At 38.6% G+C, this 17649-nt stretch overlaps 1 protein-coding gene and 1 pseudogene across 1 annotated transcript in view; both read right to left on the reverse strand.

The window, feature by feature from the left end:
- The window catches only part of DGKK (diacylglycerol kinase kappa), a 147638-nt gene that overhangs the window by 71295 nt on the left and 58694 nt on the right, over nucleotides 1-17649 (reverse strand). Inside the window, exons 5-7 of the mRNA XM_032475258.1 lie at nucleotides 9229-9364; nucleotides 8654-8757; nucleotides 8207-8332 (exon numbers count right to left, since the gene is read on the reverse strand). Of these exons, the coding sequence (XP_032331149.1) occupies nucleotides 8207-8332; nucleotides 8654-8757; nucleotides 9229-9364 (366 nt within the window). The remainder of the gene's footprint in view (nucleotides 1-8206; nucleotides 8333-8653; nucleotides 8758-9228; nucleotides 9365-17649) is intronic.
- Nucleotides 505-1192, reverse strand: LOC116662182 (annotated as a pseudogene).

Raw genomic sequence — 17649 nt, forward strand, 5'->3', positions numbered from 1 at the left:
TTCCCCAGGTTAGGGACGTTTTCAGCTATTATTTCTTCAAATAATTTTTCTGTCCCTTTCTCTCTGTTCTCCTTCTGTGACCCCTATAATGTCAATGTTAATCCGCTTGATGTTGTCCCATAAGTCCCCTAAGTTATCTTCACTTTTTTTCAGTGTTTTTTTTCTTTTTGCTGCTCTGACTGGATGAGTTCCATTGTCCTGTCTTTCAATTTTCTTATCTTTTTGAATGCTTCATCTAGTTTGCTATTGAACTTCTCTAGTGCATTTTTCACTTCTGGTATTGTATTCTTCAGCTTTGTGACTTCTGTTTGGTACTTTCTATAATTTCTTTCTCTTTGTTGAAGTTCTCACTGTGTTCATCCATTCTTCTCCTCATCACAGTAAGCATTTTTATGACCATGATTTTGAACTATTTAGCAGGTGAATCACTTACCTCTGTTTCATTATGGGCTTTGTCTAAGGTTTTATTTTAGTCTTTCAACTGGAACATATTACTCTGTTTCTTCATTGTTCTTGACTTTGTGTTTTTTTTTTTTTCCCAGCATCCAAAATCTTTTTAATAACAAGGCAGGATCTGGGGTTAGTTTTTGTAGCTGCAGCTTGTGCATTGCCCTCTGGCTTGAACTTCTGGCCCTTGTAGGGTACATAGGGTTTGGTATGGCTGTGTGGAGTTCCTGGGGCCTTTCCAAAATGCCTGTATAGGTAAGGTAAGGATCTTGCCCCCAGCCTTGAGGATGCGGTTCTGGGCATGGCTGCCCACTCACAGGGCACACATCCTCAGCTTGGGTACCTCTTGGACATGCACATCATCAGTTATGGTCCCCACAACCACAGCTGTTCTGCCTTCCCAACCAGGAAGCTTCATCTTCTGGATCATCCGAGAAAGGGACAGAGGTGGCCAGTTGGTGTGACACATGAACAGTCTCTTCAGCACAACTTAATTGAAGGTGGAGTTGGTTTGTTTGGCCAGAAACCTGTACAGCTTGACCAATAGCCTTAGGTAGATGTCCTGGCTCTTGGGGTCCTTGCACCAAATCTTTCATTCCTTGTTGTGGAGGATGTCAATTCCCATGATGGGGCCCCCTCCTTAGCCAGGTCCAGAAAGAGAGAGCTTGGTTTTTTAGCATTAGATAAAACAGCCACCTCTCCCAATCTTGAGGGAATGGCCTCATGGAGGGGATGAATCTGTCATTAAACCCTGCCCTAGTTCTTGGTTTTTTCTCAAGTTTTGTGATTGTTCAAGCAAGCTATTTTTTTAGTGGCTCCCAGTAGTTGAGGGTACCCAAGACCTCAGGGTCCCAAAGGGTGGATCTCAATCAGTACCTAGATTCAGGCTGATTAGTAGCTGGACCCTCAGGCTGCATCTTTTAGAGTGTGCAAATATATACAGTTCTATGGGAATGAATCTGTACGTCCCACTGGTTGTCATAGTTAGGTGACCTAGAGATGGCCACTGCATGGCAGTTACAGAAACTGGGATGTAAGATGAATGTACATGATCCTTTCTAGTAGATGTCTGTGAAATGTTGCAAGTCAGAGGGAGAGCACAAAGATGGCATCTGCCAGCCTCTGTCCTCAGAGAGCATCTCAGTAGGCCTTTAGATGTGTGTCAAATCAGAGGCCTGGCCTTCAGGCCAAAGCTCTGGGAAAAGCAAATGGGCCTCTTTCACAGAAAGACTGAGGTTGTGGTTTAGGTTACTCTGTGTGCTGTGCCCTTGGGGTGGTTGTTGGCCAAGAACTGTCTCTCTGTTATAGTCCCATGGGACCCCAAAATACAAGCCCTGATGGCCACCATAGCCAGGAGATGAAAGGGTGTTTCCTGGGCAGCAACTGCAAAATACTGGGCACAAGACTTGTGCAACAGTGCCCCTCCAGGAGACACTGGCACACTGGGTCATAGTAGAAGGAGAGCATGAAATAGCACCTACCTTCTGAGGTCTCTGGAAAGGATTAGAGTTGGCCCTTAGATGTATGTTCAATTAAAAACCTGCTCCTCAGGCTGAAACTATGAAGATAAGCTAATAGACCTCTTTTGCAGAAAAACTGGGCTCTTCAGACTGTTGCTTCTTGCTGTGCCCTGGAGGTGACAGCTGTAAGAACTCTTTCTCTTTCTTCATTTATTAGAGTTCTTTGGAACCCATGGGCATAAGCCCTGCAGGCCATCAGATCCAGGTGATCTAGAGGTGTCCCCTGGGGGCACCTGATGAAGGTACAAGCTCCTTTCCAGGAGATACTGGTGAGCTTGAGCAAAGAAGGAGAGCACAAAGATAATGCCCATTGGTGGGAGCAAGGCAGAGGGAAAAGGAACCTTTTAAGAAGAAGTCCATACTTAGTTTCTTCTTGTCTAGAATAATCAGCTTTAGGAATCATCTAAAAGGCTAGAAAGTCTAGATCAGGGTTTCTTAACATCATCACCTACTGATATTTTGGGCTAAATAGTTCTTTGTGCTGTCCTGTGTACTGTAGGAAGTTTAGTAGAATCCCAGAAGCCTGCAGCACACCCTTGCCCCTGAGTTGTAATAGTCAAAATTGTTTCTAGACAGGGAGATTGACCAAGATGGCAGGGTAGAAAGACCCTGAGCTCACCTCTTCTCACTGGCACACCAAAATTACAACTACTTACAGAACAACCATTGATGAAAAAGACCAGAACTTAGCAGAAAAGATCTACAACTAAAGATGTAAAGAAGGAACAACGAGATGGGTAGGAGGGGTAGAATAGCCTAGTCCCAAACCCCATGGTGGGTGACCCACAAATAGGAGAATTATTACAATTGCAGAGGTTCTCCCCAAGAAAAGAGGCCCCATATCCAGCTCCCCAGCCCGAGGGTCTTGCACCAGGAAGACAGCCCACTTCTGAATGTTTGCCTTTGAAGGTCAGTGGGGCTTACTTTCAGGAGTCCCAGAGGGCTGTGAGAAATAGAGTCCAGTCTTAAAGGGCATACACAAAACTTCACATTCTCCAGGACATAGGGCAGAAGCAGTGATTTGAAAGGAGCCTGTGTCAGACCCACCTGCTGATCTTGGAGAGTCTCTCAGAGAGGCAGGAGGCAACTGTAGCTCACCCTGAGGACACAGACACAAGTGGAAGCCATGTTTGGGAGCTCACACTACCATGTGGACACTAAAGTTGGCAAGTGCCATTTTGGAATCATCCCTCAAGCTTATTAGCCTCAGGACCCAGTCCTGCCAATGCCCAACAGCCTATAGGCACCAGTGCTGGGATGACTCAGGCCAAGCCCCATGCATCAGTAGACATGCTGCCTCAAGATCCTCTGAGCCCACAGCCATCTCTAAACAAGTCCTTGCCTACCAGAGGTCCCAGGACCCATCCCCCCACACAAGTGTGTACTAGACCTGGGACCCCCAGGGTTCTGCAGCCAGAGACTTGGGACCCAGCTCCACTTACTAGTGGGCAGGCACAAGCCCCAGAATCCATGGCCCCACCTATCAGCCAGCCTGCTCTAGCCTAGGGATCAGCCTTACTCACCAGTGGACAGACATCAACCCTAGGACAACAAGAGCCTTGCAGCCTGAAGACAAAGCTCACCCACCAGCAGGCCAGCACCTGCCTGGGACTGGCTGGGCCACAGCCCCACTCACTAGTGAGCCTCATCTAGTCTAAGTACCAGCCTCATTCATGAGTGGTTGGACACCAGTCACAAGACAACTGCAGCCCCATAGCCTGCAGACCCAGCCCACCCAACAGCAGGCCAGCACCATCCCTGGCCCCACCCACCAGTAGGCCAACACAAGCTTCAGGACACCCCAGACCATGCAGTCAGCTGTGGCAGGAACTGGTTCCACTCACCAGCAGTCTGATATGAGCTCTGGGAGCCCTGGGCTCTGAAGCCAGACCATAGGAAATGGCTCTGCTGGCCAGTGGGCCTCCACTAGCTTGAGGACCTGGCTTCAACCACCAGTGGGTGAGCCCCAGCCCTGGGATCTCTTGGACCCTGAATCCATCCACTAGTGAGCCAGCACTATCCCTGAGGCCCCTTGGTGTTTCACAGCCAGCAGCCTAGTGACCCAGCCTCACTAACCAGCAGTTAGCAGCCTCTGAACAATGCAGGACCTGGCAACCATCCAGACTAGGGGCTGGCCATGCCTACCAGACCACCCACAGTAGTCAGCACACCACAACAGAAGGACACATGCAGCCCACATAGGGTGCACACCTAGAGCATTTAGCTCTGGTAACAAGAGAGGAGTGCACTGCTGGGACATATAGCATTTCTCCCACAAAATATCACTTCTCCAAGATCTGGAAACATAACCAACCTACCAGAAGCATAAAAACACCAACAGAAACTTAGGCAAAATGAGACAACAGAGAAACATGTTCCAAACAAGGGAACAAGATAAAATCCCAGAAGAACTAAGTGAAGTGGAGACAGGCAATCTACCTGCAAAAGAGTTCAGGGTAATGATCGTAAAGATCAACAAAGAACCCAAAATTAGTAGAGAAAAATTCATGAAGAACAGAGCAGAACTAAATGAAATAGAGACTAAAATGCAATAGAAAAGATCAAGGAAACAGAGTTAGTTCTTTGAAAAGATAAACAAAATAGATAAACTCTCAGCCAGATTCATCAAGAAAAAGAGAGGGCCCAAATGAATAAAATCAGAGATAAAAAAAGAAGGTACAATTGATACCACAGAAATGTAAGGGATCATGAGGGATTACTATGAATTATGAGCCAATAAAATTGACAACATAGAAGAAATGGACAAATTCCTAGAAATGGTACCATCTCCTAAGACTGTACAAGGAAGAAATAGAAAATATGAAGACCAATTACCAGTAAGGAAATTGAATCTGTAATAAAACAACTTCTAACAAACAAAAATCCAGGACCAGATGGCTTCATAGGTGAATTCTACCAAACATTTAAAGAAGAGTTAACACCTATCTTCCAACTATTCCAAAAAACTGCAGAGGAAGGAACATTTCTGAACTCATTCTATGAGACCAGCATCACCCTGATATGAAAACCAGACACAGATAACACACAGAAAGAAAATTACAGGCCAGTATCACTGATTAACATAGATCCAAAAATTCTCAACAAAATATTAGCAATCTAACAGTACATCAAAAAGATCATACACCATGATCAAGTGGTATTTAATCTCAAAGATGCAAGGATGGTTCAGTATCTGTAAATCAATTAATGTGATATAGTAACAAATTGAAGAATAAAAACCATATGGTCATCTGAGGAGATGCAGAAAAACCTTTTGACAAAATTTGATATCCACTTGTGACAAAAACTCTCCAGAAAGTGGGTATAGAGGGAACATACCTCAACATAATAAAAGCTGTATATGATAATCCCACAGCTAATATCATGCTCAATGGTGGTGAAATGTTGAAAGCATTTCCTCAAAGATCAGGAAAAAGACAATGATGACAGCCTCACCACTTTTATTCAAGACAGTATTGGAAGTTCCAGCCTCAGCAATCAGCCAAGAAAAAGAAATAAAAGAAATCCAAATTGGAATGGAAGAAGTAAAACTGTTCCTGTTTGCAGATGAAATGATACTGTACATAGAAAACTCTAAAGACACCACCAAAAACCTACTAGAGCTCATGAATTAATTCAGTAAAGTTCCAGGATACAAAATTAAGATACAGAAATCAGTTGCATTTCTATACACTTACAGTGAAATATCAGAAAGAGAAATTAAGGGAAGAATCTCATTTACAATCACATCCAAAAGAATAAAATACCTATGAATAAACTTACCTAAGGAAGTAAAAGACCAGTACTCAGAAAACTATAAGATACTGATGAAAGATGACAAAAACACATGGAAAGATATACCTTTTACATGGACTGGAAAAATTAATATTGTCAAAATGACCATATTACTGAAGGCAACCTACAGATTCAATGCAATCTTAATCAAAATACCAATGGTGTTTTTACAGAACTAGAACAAGTAATTTCAAAATTTGTATGGAAACAGAAAAGACACTGAATAGCCAAAACAATCTTGAGAAAGAAGAGCTGGAGGTATCACACTCCCTGACTTCAGACTATACTACAAACTACAGTAATCAAAACAGTATTGTACTGGCACTAAAACAGACACATAGGTCAATGGAACAGAATAGAGAACTCAGAAATAAGCCCCCACACTTATGGTCAATTAATCTACAACAAAGGAGGAAAGAATATACAATGGAGAAAAGACAGTCTCTTCAATAAGTGGTGCTGGGAAAACTGGATAGCCACATGTAAAACTATGAAATTAGAACATTTTCCCTCACCACATACAAGAATAAACTCAAAACGAATTAAAGATCTAAATGTAAGACCTGAAACAATAAACCTAGAAGAAAACATAGGCAGAACACTTTGACATAAGCCATAGCAATATTTTTTGGATCTGTCTCTTAAGGCAAAGAAATAAAAGCAAAAATAAACAAATAGGACCTAGGTAAACTTAAATACTTTTGCATATCAAAGGATATCATCAATAAAATGAAAAAACAACCTATAGAATGGGAGAAAATATTCGCAAAAATAGGACCAATAAGGGGTTAATATCCAAAAAATAGCTCATATAACTCAATATTGAAAAACAAACAACCCAATCAAAAAATGGGGAGAAGACTTGAGTACACATTTGACCAAAAGAGACATACAGATGGCCAACAGGCACATGAAAAGATTCTCAACATCAATAATCATCAGAGAAATGCAAATCAAAACCACAATGAGATATCACCTCACACTTGTCATAACGGCTATGATCAAAAAGTCTACAAATAACAAATGTTGGCAAGGATGTAGAGAAAAGCGAACCCTTGTACACTACAATATGGAGATTCCTCAAAAAACTAAAATGAGAACTACCATATGGTCCAGCAATTCTACTCCTGGGTATATATTGGAAGAAAATAAAAACACTAATCCAGAAAAATACATGCACCCCAATGTTTATAGCAGCATTCTTTATAATAGCAAAGATATGGAAGCAACCTAAGTGTCCATCAACAGACGAAAGGATAAAGAACAAGTGGTATATATGTACAATAGAATACTACTCAGCCATAAAAAAGACCAAAAATTTGCTATTTGCAACAACATGGATAGACCTGAAGGGTATTATTTTTAGTGAAGTAAGCCAGACAGAGAAAGACAAATACTGTATGATTTTACTTATATGTAGAATCTAAAAAATACAACAAAGTAGTGAATATAACAAAAAAGAAACAGACTCACAGATCTAGAGAACAAACTAGTGGTTACCAGTGGGGAGAAGGAAGGGGGAGGGGTAAGATAGGGGTAGGGGATTAAGAAGCACAAAGTATTATGTATTAAACAAATAAGCTACAAGGATATATTTTACAGCACCAGGAATATGGCCAATATTTTATAATATATATAAATGGGGTATAATTTTTAAAAATTGTGAATCATATGTTGTATACCTGAAACTTACACATTATAAATCAACTATACCTCAATAAATTAAAAAACATTCCATCAGAATTGGATAAAAAAAAAGTCTCCAGGTGTTGTCAAATGTCTCCTGGGGAGATGGGCAAAAATAAACCCAGTTGAGAACCACTGGTTTAGAGGCATGGTAATATTGCAGTTTAGAGCACAGTTTTTGCAGAATTATGTATGAATCAAGACTCTTATTTACTGGCTGCATGACCTTGAGCAAATCACTTTACTTTTCTGAACCTCACTTTCCTCTTCTGTAAATGGGGACAGTGAGGGCTGGTTTAGGATTGTTGTAAGGATTAAATGAGATCATGTATATAAAACACTCAATACATAGTGGCAATAAAAATGTGGTAATATTATTAACCACAATTAATTAACGATTATAATTTCCTAGGAAATAGTGAATGAGGGAAGAAGTTTTCATAAGGGCAGACTCAGAACTTATTTTTTTAATTGTCCATACTATTGTAAGAGAGTTCAGCTTTTCCCATTTGCAAGTAGGCCTCACCATTTGAGACCCATCAAAGATAAGAGGGAGCATTAAGTCTTCATCTCAAAGACTCCACAGCCAATTCTGGAAAGGCAGGATACTGAGATCTATACTATGGAATCTGTATAATCTGTTTTTGGGTAAGGGTCTCTGAGATTTCTATCTATGTGTATGCGCAATCAAACTTCAACCCAACCCCTTCTCTAGAAGTCAAGTTCTCTAAGTATCAAGGAAATGGGAAGAGTCTTACCGTAGAATGACACCAGAGACACCGGAAATCTTGAAGTCTCTGATAACTGCCACAGTTCTCATGACAGACTGCGCACTGAGAACTGACAGATATGTTTCCTTCTACCCATTGATGGGGCATAGTTTTCTGAAGGGTAAAAAGAGACAAAAGATAGAAGTTAGTGATATAAGAAGAGGAAGGCCCAGCTGGGATAACCCCATAGAGGATACTAGGTAACCCCAAGGAATTTTTACATCATCCTGCCCTCCTAACTCCAATGCTAGTGACCAATGACAGGTGGGAGTTGGAGGCAGCTTTCCTTCTTCTAGATTGTTTGGATCATGAGCCTGGGGAAGAAGCCTACTTAGGTTGCCTAGAAAGAGGAAGATGTCTTCCTTCCCCTTTGTGTCCTGGCTGAAGGGGAGATGGAAAAGGTGACTATGAGAAAGCATGGCTGGTACTTACCACTTCATCTGCTGGCATGAGGAGGTCATCAGTGATAGATAACGTATTCCATTTGCAATCTTTGCTTGCTCTCAAAGCACATAATCTGTGGGACTTCACTTTGCACACTGTAAAAAGAGGAAGAAAAACAGTGGATGTGAATCTGGTGACAATGAAGATTCTAATTTATTTCCCTAAGCTGTTCTAAAAGTTAGAACCTAGATGCATCTAAGTAGAAGTGACCTAACTCTAAAGTCCTATTCTCCATATAATTCAGTTTCCTTTTATCCTTCCTGGTTAAATTTTCTACTATCTGACTTGAATGGAAATTAATGGTAAGAATGAGGTGATTTCTGTTTTCCCAGCCCTGTGACCGTATTGTCCAATCCTCCCAGACCCAACCCTCCATTTTGATATATGATAATTCCTCCTCATGCCAGTTTCCTTCTAACTCCTTTCCTCAGTCTGTTAAGTGTTAGGGTTAACCTTACACTAGAGTCAGTGACCTAGGGTGAGTCAGTGATTCTAAAGCCACACAAGTTCCTTCATCCCTATCTCCACCCACTGAGCTCCACTTCCTAAAGGAATCAGAAAGGTACCTTCACAGATGATAACATTTCTTGATAAGGCAGGAATGCTCCCCCGACAAACATTGCAGTGCTGGGTGCGGGGACTGTGGCTGGAGTACCAATAGTGCATTCCAACAAGGAAAGGGTTGTTTTCTGCTGCAGGTATCTAAAATAGATCAAAGAAAAGAAAGAATAGAGAGTTAATGACAGAGGTGGATTAGGGGAGGCCAGAAATTCTGCTGCTAATGCTGAAATGGCCAGCTATAGAAGGTGTCAGAGCATGGGAAGAGGAAGATGAAAGTTGGAGCTGATACCTAAAAATCTCCCACCTCCATTTTTTCCCCCAGTGGTTTTGGAGAGTGAAAAAGAATGGGGGCGAGTAGCTGGAATAGGAACTAAAGGCAGGAGTGATGATCTTTATTCTGCTTGGCTAAACCATTGCACTGGTTTAGCCTAAGCAAAATTAGTTCTGTTAGCCTTGGCCTTGGCTCTCTTTGAGTAGTCAGCAAAAGGAAGTGGTAAGTTGGACATTCAGTGATATCTAAGTCCTTTAGCCAGGCAAGAAAGGGAAGAGGCAGGGCTCTGACTCTGGCCTAAGGAATGCTCGTTAGGCTTTTGCTCACTCCTGGAGATATATATGACTCTTCCTGGCCCTACCACTGCCAGGTAAGAAGAGCATTGCATTGCTGGGACAAGAGTTTCATTTCAGAATCTTCTGGCCCAAGCATTCTTTTCTGACTACCATGCTCTGACTGCCTATAGCAGTTTCCTGATTAATAAATTTGATTCATTCAAAATTCATTAAATATTTACTGAATCACTACTCCATGCTTGACACTTTTCAAGGCACTTGGGATATAGTGATGAACAAGTCAAAGTCTTGGCCACCATGGAAGGGTGTTCTGTTTGGTGTCCTCTTTTATGGTATTGAATTTGACATTTACTATTAACCTGCCTGTGAATGCTGTATTTGTTTCTCACAGCCTGACTCTCATGGCTGTGGGGCAGGCATGGGATATGCCAGCAACTAGTTTGGGGATTAAAGAAGAAGGGGAGGGGTGGGCACCAAAAACTCCCATATTTGTTCTGGGCATGTGTTCCATGGGACACTTCCAACTTTTCTCTAATTCCTGTCAATGTCAGATCTCTTCCTTCTCTGCCTCCCTCTGGAATGTAGACATAGGTGTATACATTCAGATTTTTTATTTTTGACACTATAATCGATTGGGTGTGTAAAGGCATAAGACTTTAAAATGAACTATATATTCTCTCTGATACCAGTTGATAATGGTCCGTTAGAGAGAGAGAGAGCGTGAGCATTTGAGCTATTGAGGGCTCTGGCACATTTAGTGTTCAACCTTGATCAATTTATAGGGATTAGTCATCTAAAACATAGCCTGCACATGGTACTCTCTGACCCCTCCTTCCCCCTCTGGCATGCTTTTTATGTGCTAAGCTACTGTTGGACTGACTAGGAAGATTCTGGAAGGAAAAGCTACTTTTAAGAGCTAAAGGTTCACCTGGTATGGTATCACTTTGTGATTGTATTATATTTTGCATACTGAGACTGTGGCAAAGTTCTATGAAGACCAGAGTAGAGAGGAGAGAGTCCTGAAGAAGTGACATGATCTTGGCTTTGGCATAGTGAGCTTCCAGCCTCTTTCTATGTCATAAACCACTAGATCATAACTCTATGAATACCTTCCTTCCCTCCAACCTGCTTCTCTTCTCCCATAATTACTAATAGCTACTTTGTGTCATCTATGAAGCTAGGCACTACAGATACAGAGATGAATGACCCCATAGTTCTTGTCCTCAAGGAGCTCATAGTCTACTATAGGAGACAACTTCTTAAACAGTATAGAGTGACAAGTGAGCTCTCCTTGAATGTTCAAGATTCTACAGGACATGTGGAAGAAATGAAGAACTCTGCCTGGTAGAATACTGAATTTCATGGTCCAATTAGCTACAGAATATAAAAGAATATATAAAAATGGACATTGTTTTGGTTTAGCCATGGAAGAGATGGGATTTATATTCCTTATGTGCATGTACAAGGAAACTTTGATGCATACAACGCTGGGTGAGTGTCTCCTGTCAAAATATGTTTAAGTACATGGTACCTGGGAATGTGACCTTATTTGAAAATAAGATCTTTATATATGTAATTAACTTAAGATGAGTTCATTAGTGATTAGAGTAGGCACTAATCCAGTGACTTATAAGAAGAGGGATATTTGAACACAGACATAGGAGAGAACACCATGTGATGATAGAGGCAGAGACTGGAGTGATGTGTCTACAAGCCAAGGAATGCCAAAGAATGTCTGTAATCACCAGAAGCTAAGAAGAGGCAAAGAAGGATTTTACTCTACAGCCTTTAGAGAGAGAAAGAGCACAGCCCTGCTGACACACTGATTTGGACTCCAGAACTGTGAGAGAATAAGTTTTCGATTGTTTTAATTCACCCAGTTTGCAGATTTGTTATGGTGGTCCTAGGAGATTAACACAGTATGATATTACCTTTCTAATAGTTGACACAGATTAACAATCCACTTTGAAGACAGATGAAAAACTCATGTATACAAACCCTGGTTCTCCAAATGCTGAGGAAGGCAGTCTGACTTAACGGCTTTCAATGTGTGGTTGTTGGGTTTTGTGTTTGATTTTTATCCTCTCTAAAATACTTAAGGGAATACATTCATGCAGAGACCATCACTCCAATCAAATTCTTTACTGTTTTAGGGCAGCTAAGGCTATCTCCATCTCCTGAATCCCCTTTAGCATAATCTAGAACCCAGATAGGTACAATAATTATTTGTTTATTGGTTAAAGGAGATCTTGTTTGTCCAGGTGTTCTGTAAATTCTAAAGCAAAATCCAAATGTGAGGACTTAATAATATTAAGTATTTGCAAAGTGCACAAAAGTCTCAAATGAATCACCCCACAAAGCACAAAATTTTCTAAAGACGTCTTTCCTTAAAAGAATCTTGTTTAGGATGGCTTGTGCTTAGATAAAACAAAATTGGTGGTTTGGGCTGTAACTTGAACTCAACTTCTTTGTTATACCAAGGCTTTGGAAACTACAGAATGTTAGGGCCTTCCAGGTTGGCCATTGGTGGGGTGATCATATCACCCAAATCAGGACACTCTGAAGAGTGAAAGGGGGAAGTTTTAATATGTAATTATGCTGGGACAATAAATGTAAACTGTGTTCATCCTGAGCAAACCACTAGCCATAGAGACACCATATATGAGCTAGACAGTCATTTAGCCAACTTTAATCTATTTGTTGATCTATACAACCTAGTTGTCTGGCTTAGTATCACTTAGTTGTCTATCAGACTACCCCATAATCACAAGGGGTGGGGACTAGAGGAAATAAAGGAGATAATTAATTAGGCAAAATTTAAGATGCCCTTCCAAGAGTATGGATTAAGAATTAGGAGATCTAAGATCTCAGTTCTGCCACAATCAACTATGTGATTTTAGGCAAGGCAGCTGATCTCCTCTGAGGTTCAGTTTTCTTACCTGCTTAATGAAATCTTAGAATGATAAGCTTTTCAAGTTGAAAGGAATGTTGGTGTTCATCTAGTCTACCCACCAGAAAAACTAATTTTCTTTTTTTTTTTAAGTGAATGTAGAAGTTGTGGTACATTTTTACAATGGAATACTATTCAGCCATAAAAATGCCATTTGCAGCAACGTGGATATCCCTGGAGAATGTCATTCTAAGTGAAGTAAGCCAGAAAGAGAAAGAAAAATACCATATGAGATTGCTCATATGTGGAATCTTAAAAAAGAAGAAGACAAATGAACTTAAATATAAAACAGAAACAGACTCACAGACATAGAATACAAACTTGTGGTTGCCAGGGGAGAGGGGGGTGGGAAGGGACAGACTGGGAGTTCGAGATTTGTAGATACTGACAGCTATATATAGAATAGATAAACAAGTTTATACTGCATGGCACAGGGAAATATATATAAGATCTTGTAGTACTTCATGGTGAAAAATAATATGAAAATGAATATATGTATATTTATATATGACTGAAAAATTGTGTTGTATACCAGAAATTTATATAACATTGTAAACTGACTATAACTCAATAAAATAAAAAATAAATAAGTACATAAATGAAAAAAGTGAATGTAAATAATTAAGGTATGTCTGACAATTAAAATTGTATATATTTAATGATTTGAGATACATATATACTGTGAAATAATCACCACGAATCCAGTTAATTAACATACCACCTCAGAATGTTACTACTTCCTTTCCTTCTTTTTTCTTTTTGTGTTGAGAGCACTTACAATCTTTCCATTTAGCAAATTTTAGTATAAAATAAATGATCGCTACTTATGGTCACATTATTGTACATTAGATATCCAAAACTTATTCATCCTGCATAACTGACACTTTGTACCCCTTAACCAACATGTCCCCATTTCTCCCTATCCTCAGCACTTGGTAACCACCATTCTACTCTCTGCTTCTGTGAGTTTAACTGTTTTAGATTCCATATATAAATGATAACATGTAGTATTGTCTGTGTCTGGCTTATTTAATTTAGCACAGTGTCCTCTAGGTTCATCCATGTTGTTGCAACTGGCAAGATTTCCTTCTTTTTTTAAAGCTGAACAATATTCCATTGTATACATGTATACCACATTTTCTTTATCAATTAATCCATTGATTTAATCCATAAATCCACTAATTTAAATCCTAAATTAAACATTTAGATTGTTTCCATATCTTGGCTATTGTGAATAATGTTGAAATAAAAATGGGAGTGCTGATATCTCTTTGAGATCCTGATTTTATTTCCTTTGGATATATACCCAGAAGTGGAATTGCTGGACCAAAAGGTAGTTATATTTTTAATATTTTGAGAAACCTAATACTACTTTCCATAATGGCTGTACAAATTTATACTCCCACCAAAAGTGCCCAAGGTTTCTCTTTTCTCTACATCCTTGCCAGCACTTTTCATCTCTTGACTTTTGATAATAGCCATTCTAACAAAGGTGAGGTACTATCTCACTGGTTTTGATTTGCATTTCCCTAATGATTAATGATGTTGACCACTTAACTTGTTAGCCATTTCTTTAATTAAAAATTTTTTTATTGAATTATAGTCAGTTTACAATGTTGTGTCAATTTCTAGTATACAGTATGTTTCAGTCATACATATACACACATCCACTTGTCTTCATATTCTTTTTCATTATAGGTTACTACAAGATATTGATTATAGTTCCCTGTGCTATCCAGTATAAACTTGTTGTTTATCTATTTCTCAGGCATTCAACCAGCTTCCAGTAGCTTTCCTTTTCTAATGTGGGCCCAGCTTATTACAACTGTTTACAAAGGGCTGGCCATAGTATTTTTTTTTAGCCATTTTTATGTCTTCTTTTGAAAAATGTCAATACAAGTCCTTTGCTCCTTTTAAAATCAGATTATTTGGGGTTTTTGGCTGTTGAGTTGTAGGTGTTCCTTATATATTTTGGATATTAACCCCATGTCAGATATATATGGTTTGCAAATATTTTCTCCCATTCCTAGGTTGCCTTTTCACTCAGTTGATTGTTTCCTTTGCTGTGCAGTAGACTTTTAATTTGATGTAATCCCATTTGTTTATTTTTGCTTTTGTTGCTTATGCTTTTGGTATCATGGCCAAGAAATCATTGCCCCAGTCAATGTCAAGAAGGCTTTTCTCTGATTTCTTCTAGCAGTTTTATAGTTCTAGGTCTTACATTGAAGCTTTAGTTGATTTCTGTATATGGTGTGAGATAATGGTCTAATATCATTCTCCTGTGTATCAGTATCTAATTTTTCCAACACCATTTATTGAAGACTATCATTCCCAATTTTGTGTTCTTAGAACCCTTCTCAAAATCAGTTGACTGTAGAAGCATGGTTTTCTTTTTGTGCTGTCTATTTTGTTCCATTGGTCTATATGTCTTTTTATGCCAGTAAAATACTGTTTTGATTACTATAGGTTTGTAATATATGTTGATATCAGGAAGTGTGATGTCTCCACTTTGCTCTTCTTGCTCAAGATTGCTTTGGCTATTTGGGGTTGTTTGTGGTTCCATATGAAATCTAGGATTGCTCTTTCTATTTCTGTAAGGAATGCCATTGGGATTGGGATTGGGATTGAGACTGCATTAAATCTGTAGATCACTTTGGGTAGTATGGCTATTTTAGCAATATTAATTCTTAATCCATGGACATGGGATGTCTCTCCATTTATGTATGTCTTCTTTACTTTCCTTCATCAATATTTTGTAATTTTCAGTGTACAAGTCTTTCCCTTCTTTGGTTAAGTGTATTCCTAAGTATTTTATTTTTTTTTCTTACTATTGGGAATGGGCTTATTTTCTTAATTTTTCTTTTGAATAGTTCATTGCTTGTGTATAGAAACCCAAGAGACTTTTTGCATGCTGATTTTGTATCCTTCAACTTTACTGAATTTGTTTGTTAGTTCTAACAAAAACTTTATTGCATCTTTAGGTTTTTCCACATATATGACCATGTCGTATACAGAGACAGTTTTGTTTCTCCCTTTCTAATTTGAGTACCTTTTATTTCTTTTTTTGCCCAATTGCTCTGGCTAGGGTTTCTAGCACTATGTTGAAAAGAAGTGGTGAGAGTAGGCATCTTTGCATTGTACCAGATCTTAGAGGGCAAGCTTTTCAGTTTTTTCTCATCAGTTATGATGTTATCTATATGCTTTTCATATATGACCTTTATTGTGTTGAGGTAAGATCTTTCTGTACCTATTTTGTTGAAGTTTAATGAAGTATGGGCACTGAGCTTTGTCAAAAGCTTTTTCTCCATCTATTGAGATGACCATGTTTGATTATGTATATTGTTTGATTTCAATATATTGAAATCTATATATTGTTTGATTTATGTATATTGAACCATTTTTGCACCCCTGGGGTAAATTCCTCTTGGTTATAGTGTACAATCCTTTTAATGTGCTATTTAATTCAGTTTGCTAGTATTTTATCAAGGATTTTTGCATCTATGTTCATCAGGGATACTGGTCTGCAGCTTTCTTTTCTTTTAGTATCATTGCCTGGTTTTGGTAACAGAGTGATGCTGGCCTTATAAAATTAATTTGGAAGTATTCTCTTGTTTTTTATTTTCTGGAAGAGTTTAAGAAGAATTGGTATTAATTCTTTGAATGCTTGGTAGAATTCACACATGAAGCCATCAGGTCCTGGACTTTTCTTTTCTGGGGAGATTTTTGATTACTGATTCAATCTCCCTATTAGTTATTGGTCTGTTCAGGCTTTCTATTTCTTTCTGATTCAATTTTAGTAGTTTGTTTCTAGGAATGTATCAATTTCTAGGTTATCTAGTTTGTTTATAATAGTTCCTTATGTTCCTTTTTATTTCTAAGGCATCTTTTGTAATGTCTTCTCTTTCATTTCTGACTTTATTTGAGTCCTCTCTACTTTTTTTTCTTTACTCTAGCTGAGGGTTTGTCAATTTTATTCATTTTTTAAAAATTACCTCTAGCTTTGTTGACTTTTTATAATTTTTAAAATCTATTTGATTTAGTTCTGCTCTGATATTTATTATTTCCTTCTTTCTGCTAACTTTGGGTTTATTTTGTTGGTTTTCCAGCTCCCTGATATGTGACGTCAGGTTGTTTATTTAAGATCCTTTTTTTAAATGGAGGTGTTAATTGCTATGAACTTCCCTCTTACAATTACTTTTGCTGCATCCCTATGTTTTGTTATGTTGTGTTTTCATTTTTTTTCTGAAGATATTTTTAAAATCCCATTTGGATTTCCTCTTTGACCTAATGATTGTTCAAGGGTATATTATTTAGTTTTCATGTATTTGTTAATTTTTCTATTTTCTTGCTATTATTGATTTATATTTCATTCTGTTATGGTCAGAAGAGACACTTGAAATGATTTCCATTTTCTTAAATTTGTTATAACTTGTTTTGTGACCTAACATGTTATCTTTCCTGGAGAATGTTCTATGCACCCTTGACAAGAATGTGTCTTCTGGTGCTGTTGTGTGGGAATTGCTGTATATGTTAGGTCAATATTGTTATTCAAGTTGACTGTTTCTTTATTGATTTTCTGTCTGCATATTCTATCCATTATTATAAGTGGAGTATTGAAGCCCCCCATTATTATTATATTGATGTCAATTTCTGCCTTCAAATCTGTCATTATTTGCTTTATATATTTAGGTTCTCTGATGTTGGGTGCATATGTATATTTATAATTATTATATTTTCCTGTTGTATTGACCATTTAATCATTATATAATGCCCTTCTTTGTTTCTAGAGACAGTTTTAGACTTAAAGCGCATTTTGTCTGATATAAGTATAGCTACCCTTGTTTCTTTTGGTTACCATTTGCATGCAACATCTTTTCCATCCCTTCACTTTCAGACTATGGTGTCTTTA

This window comes from Camelus ferus, chromosome X (assembly GCF_009834535.1).
Source record: "Camelus ferus isolate YT-003-E chromosome X, BCGSAC_Cfer_1.0, whole genome shotgun sequence".
NCBI lineage: Eukaryota > Metazoa > Chordata > Mammalia > Artiodactyla > Camelidae > Camelus > Camelus ferus.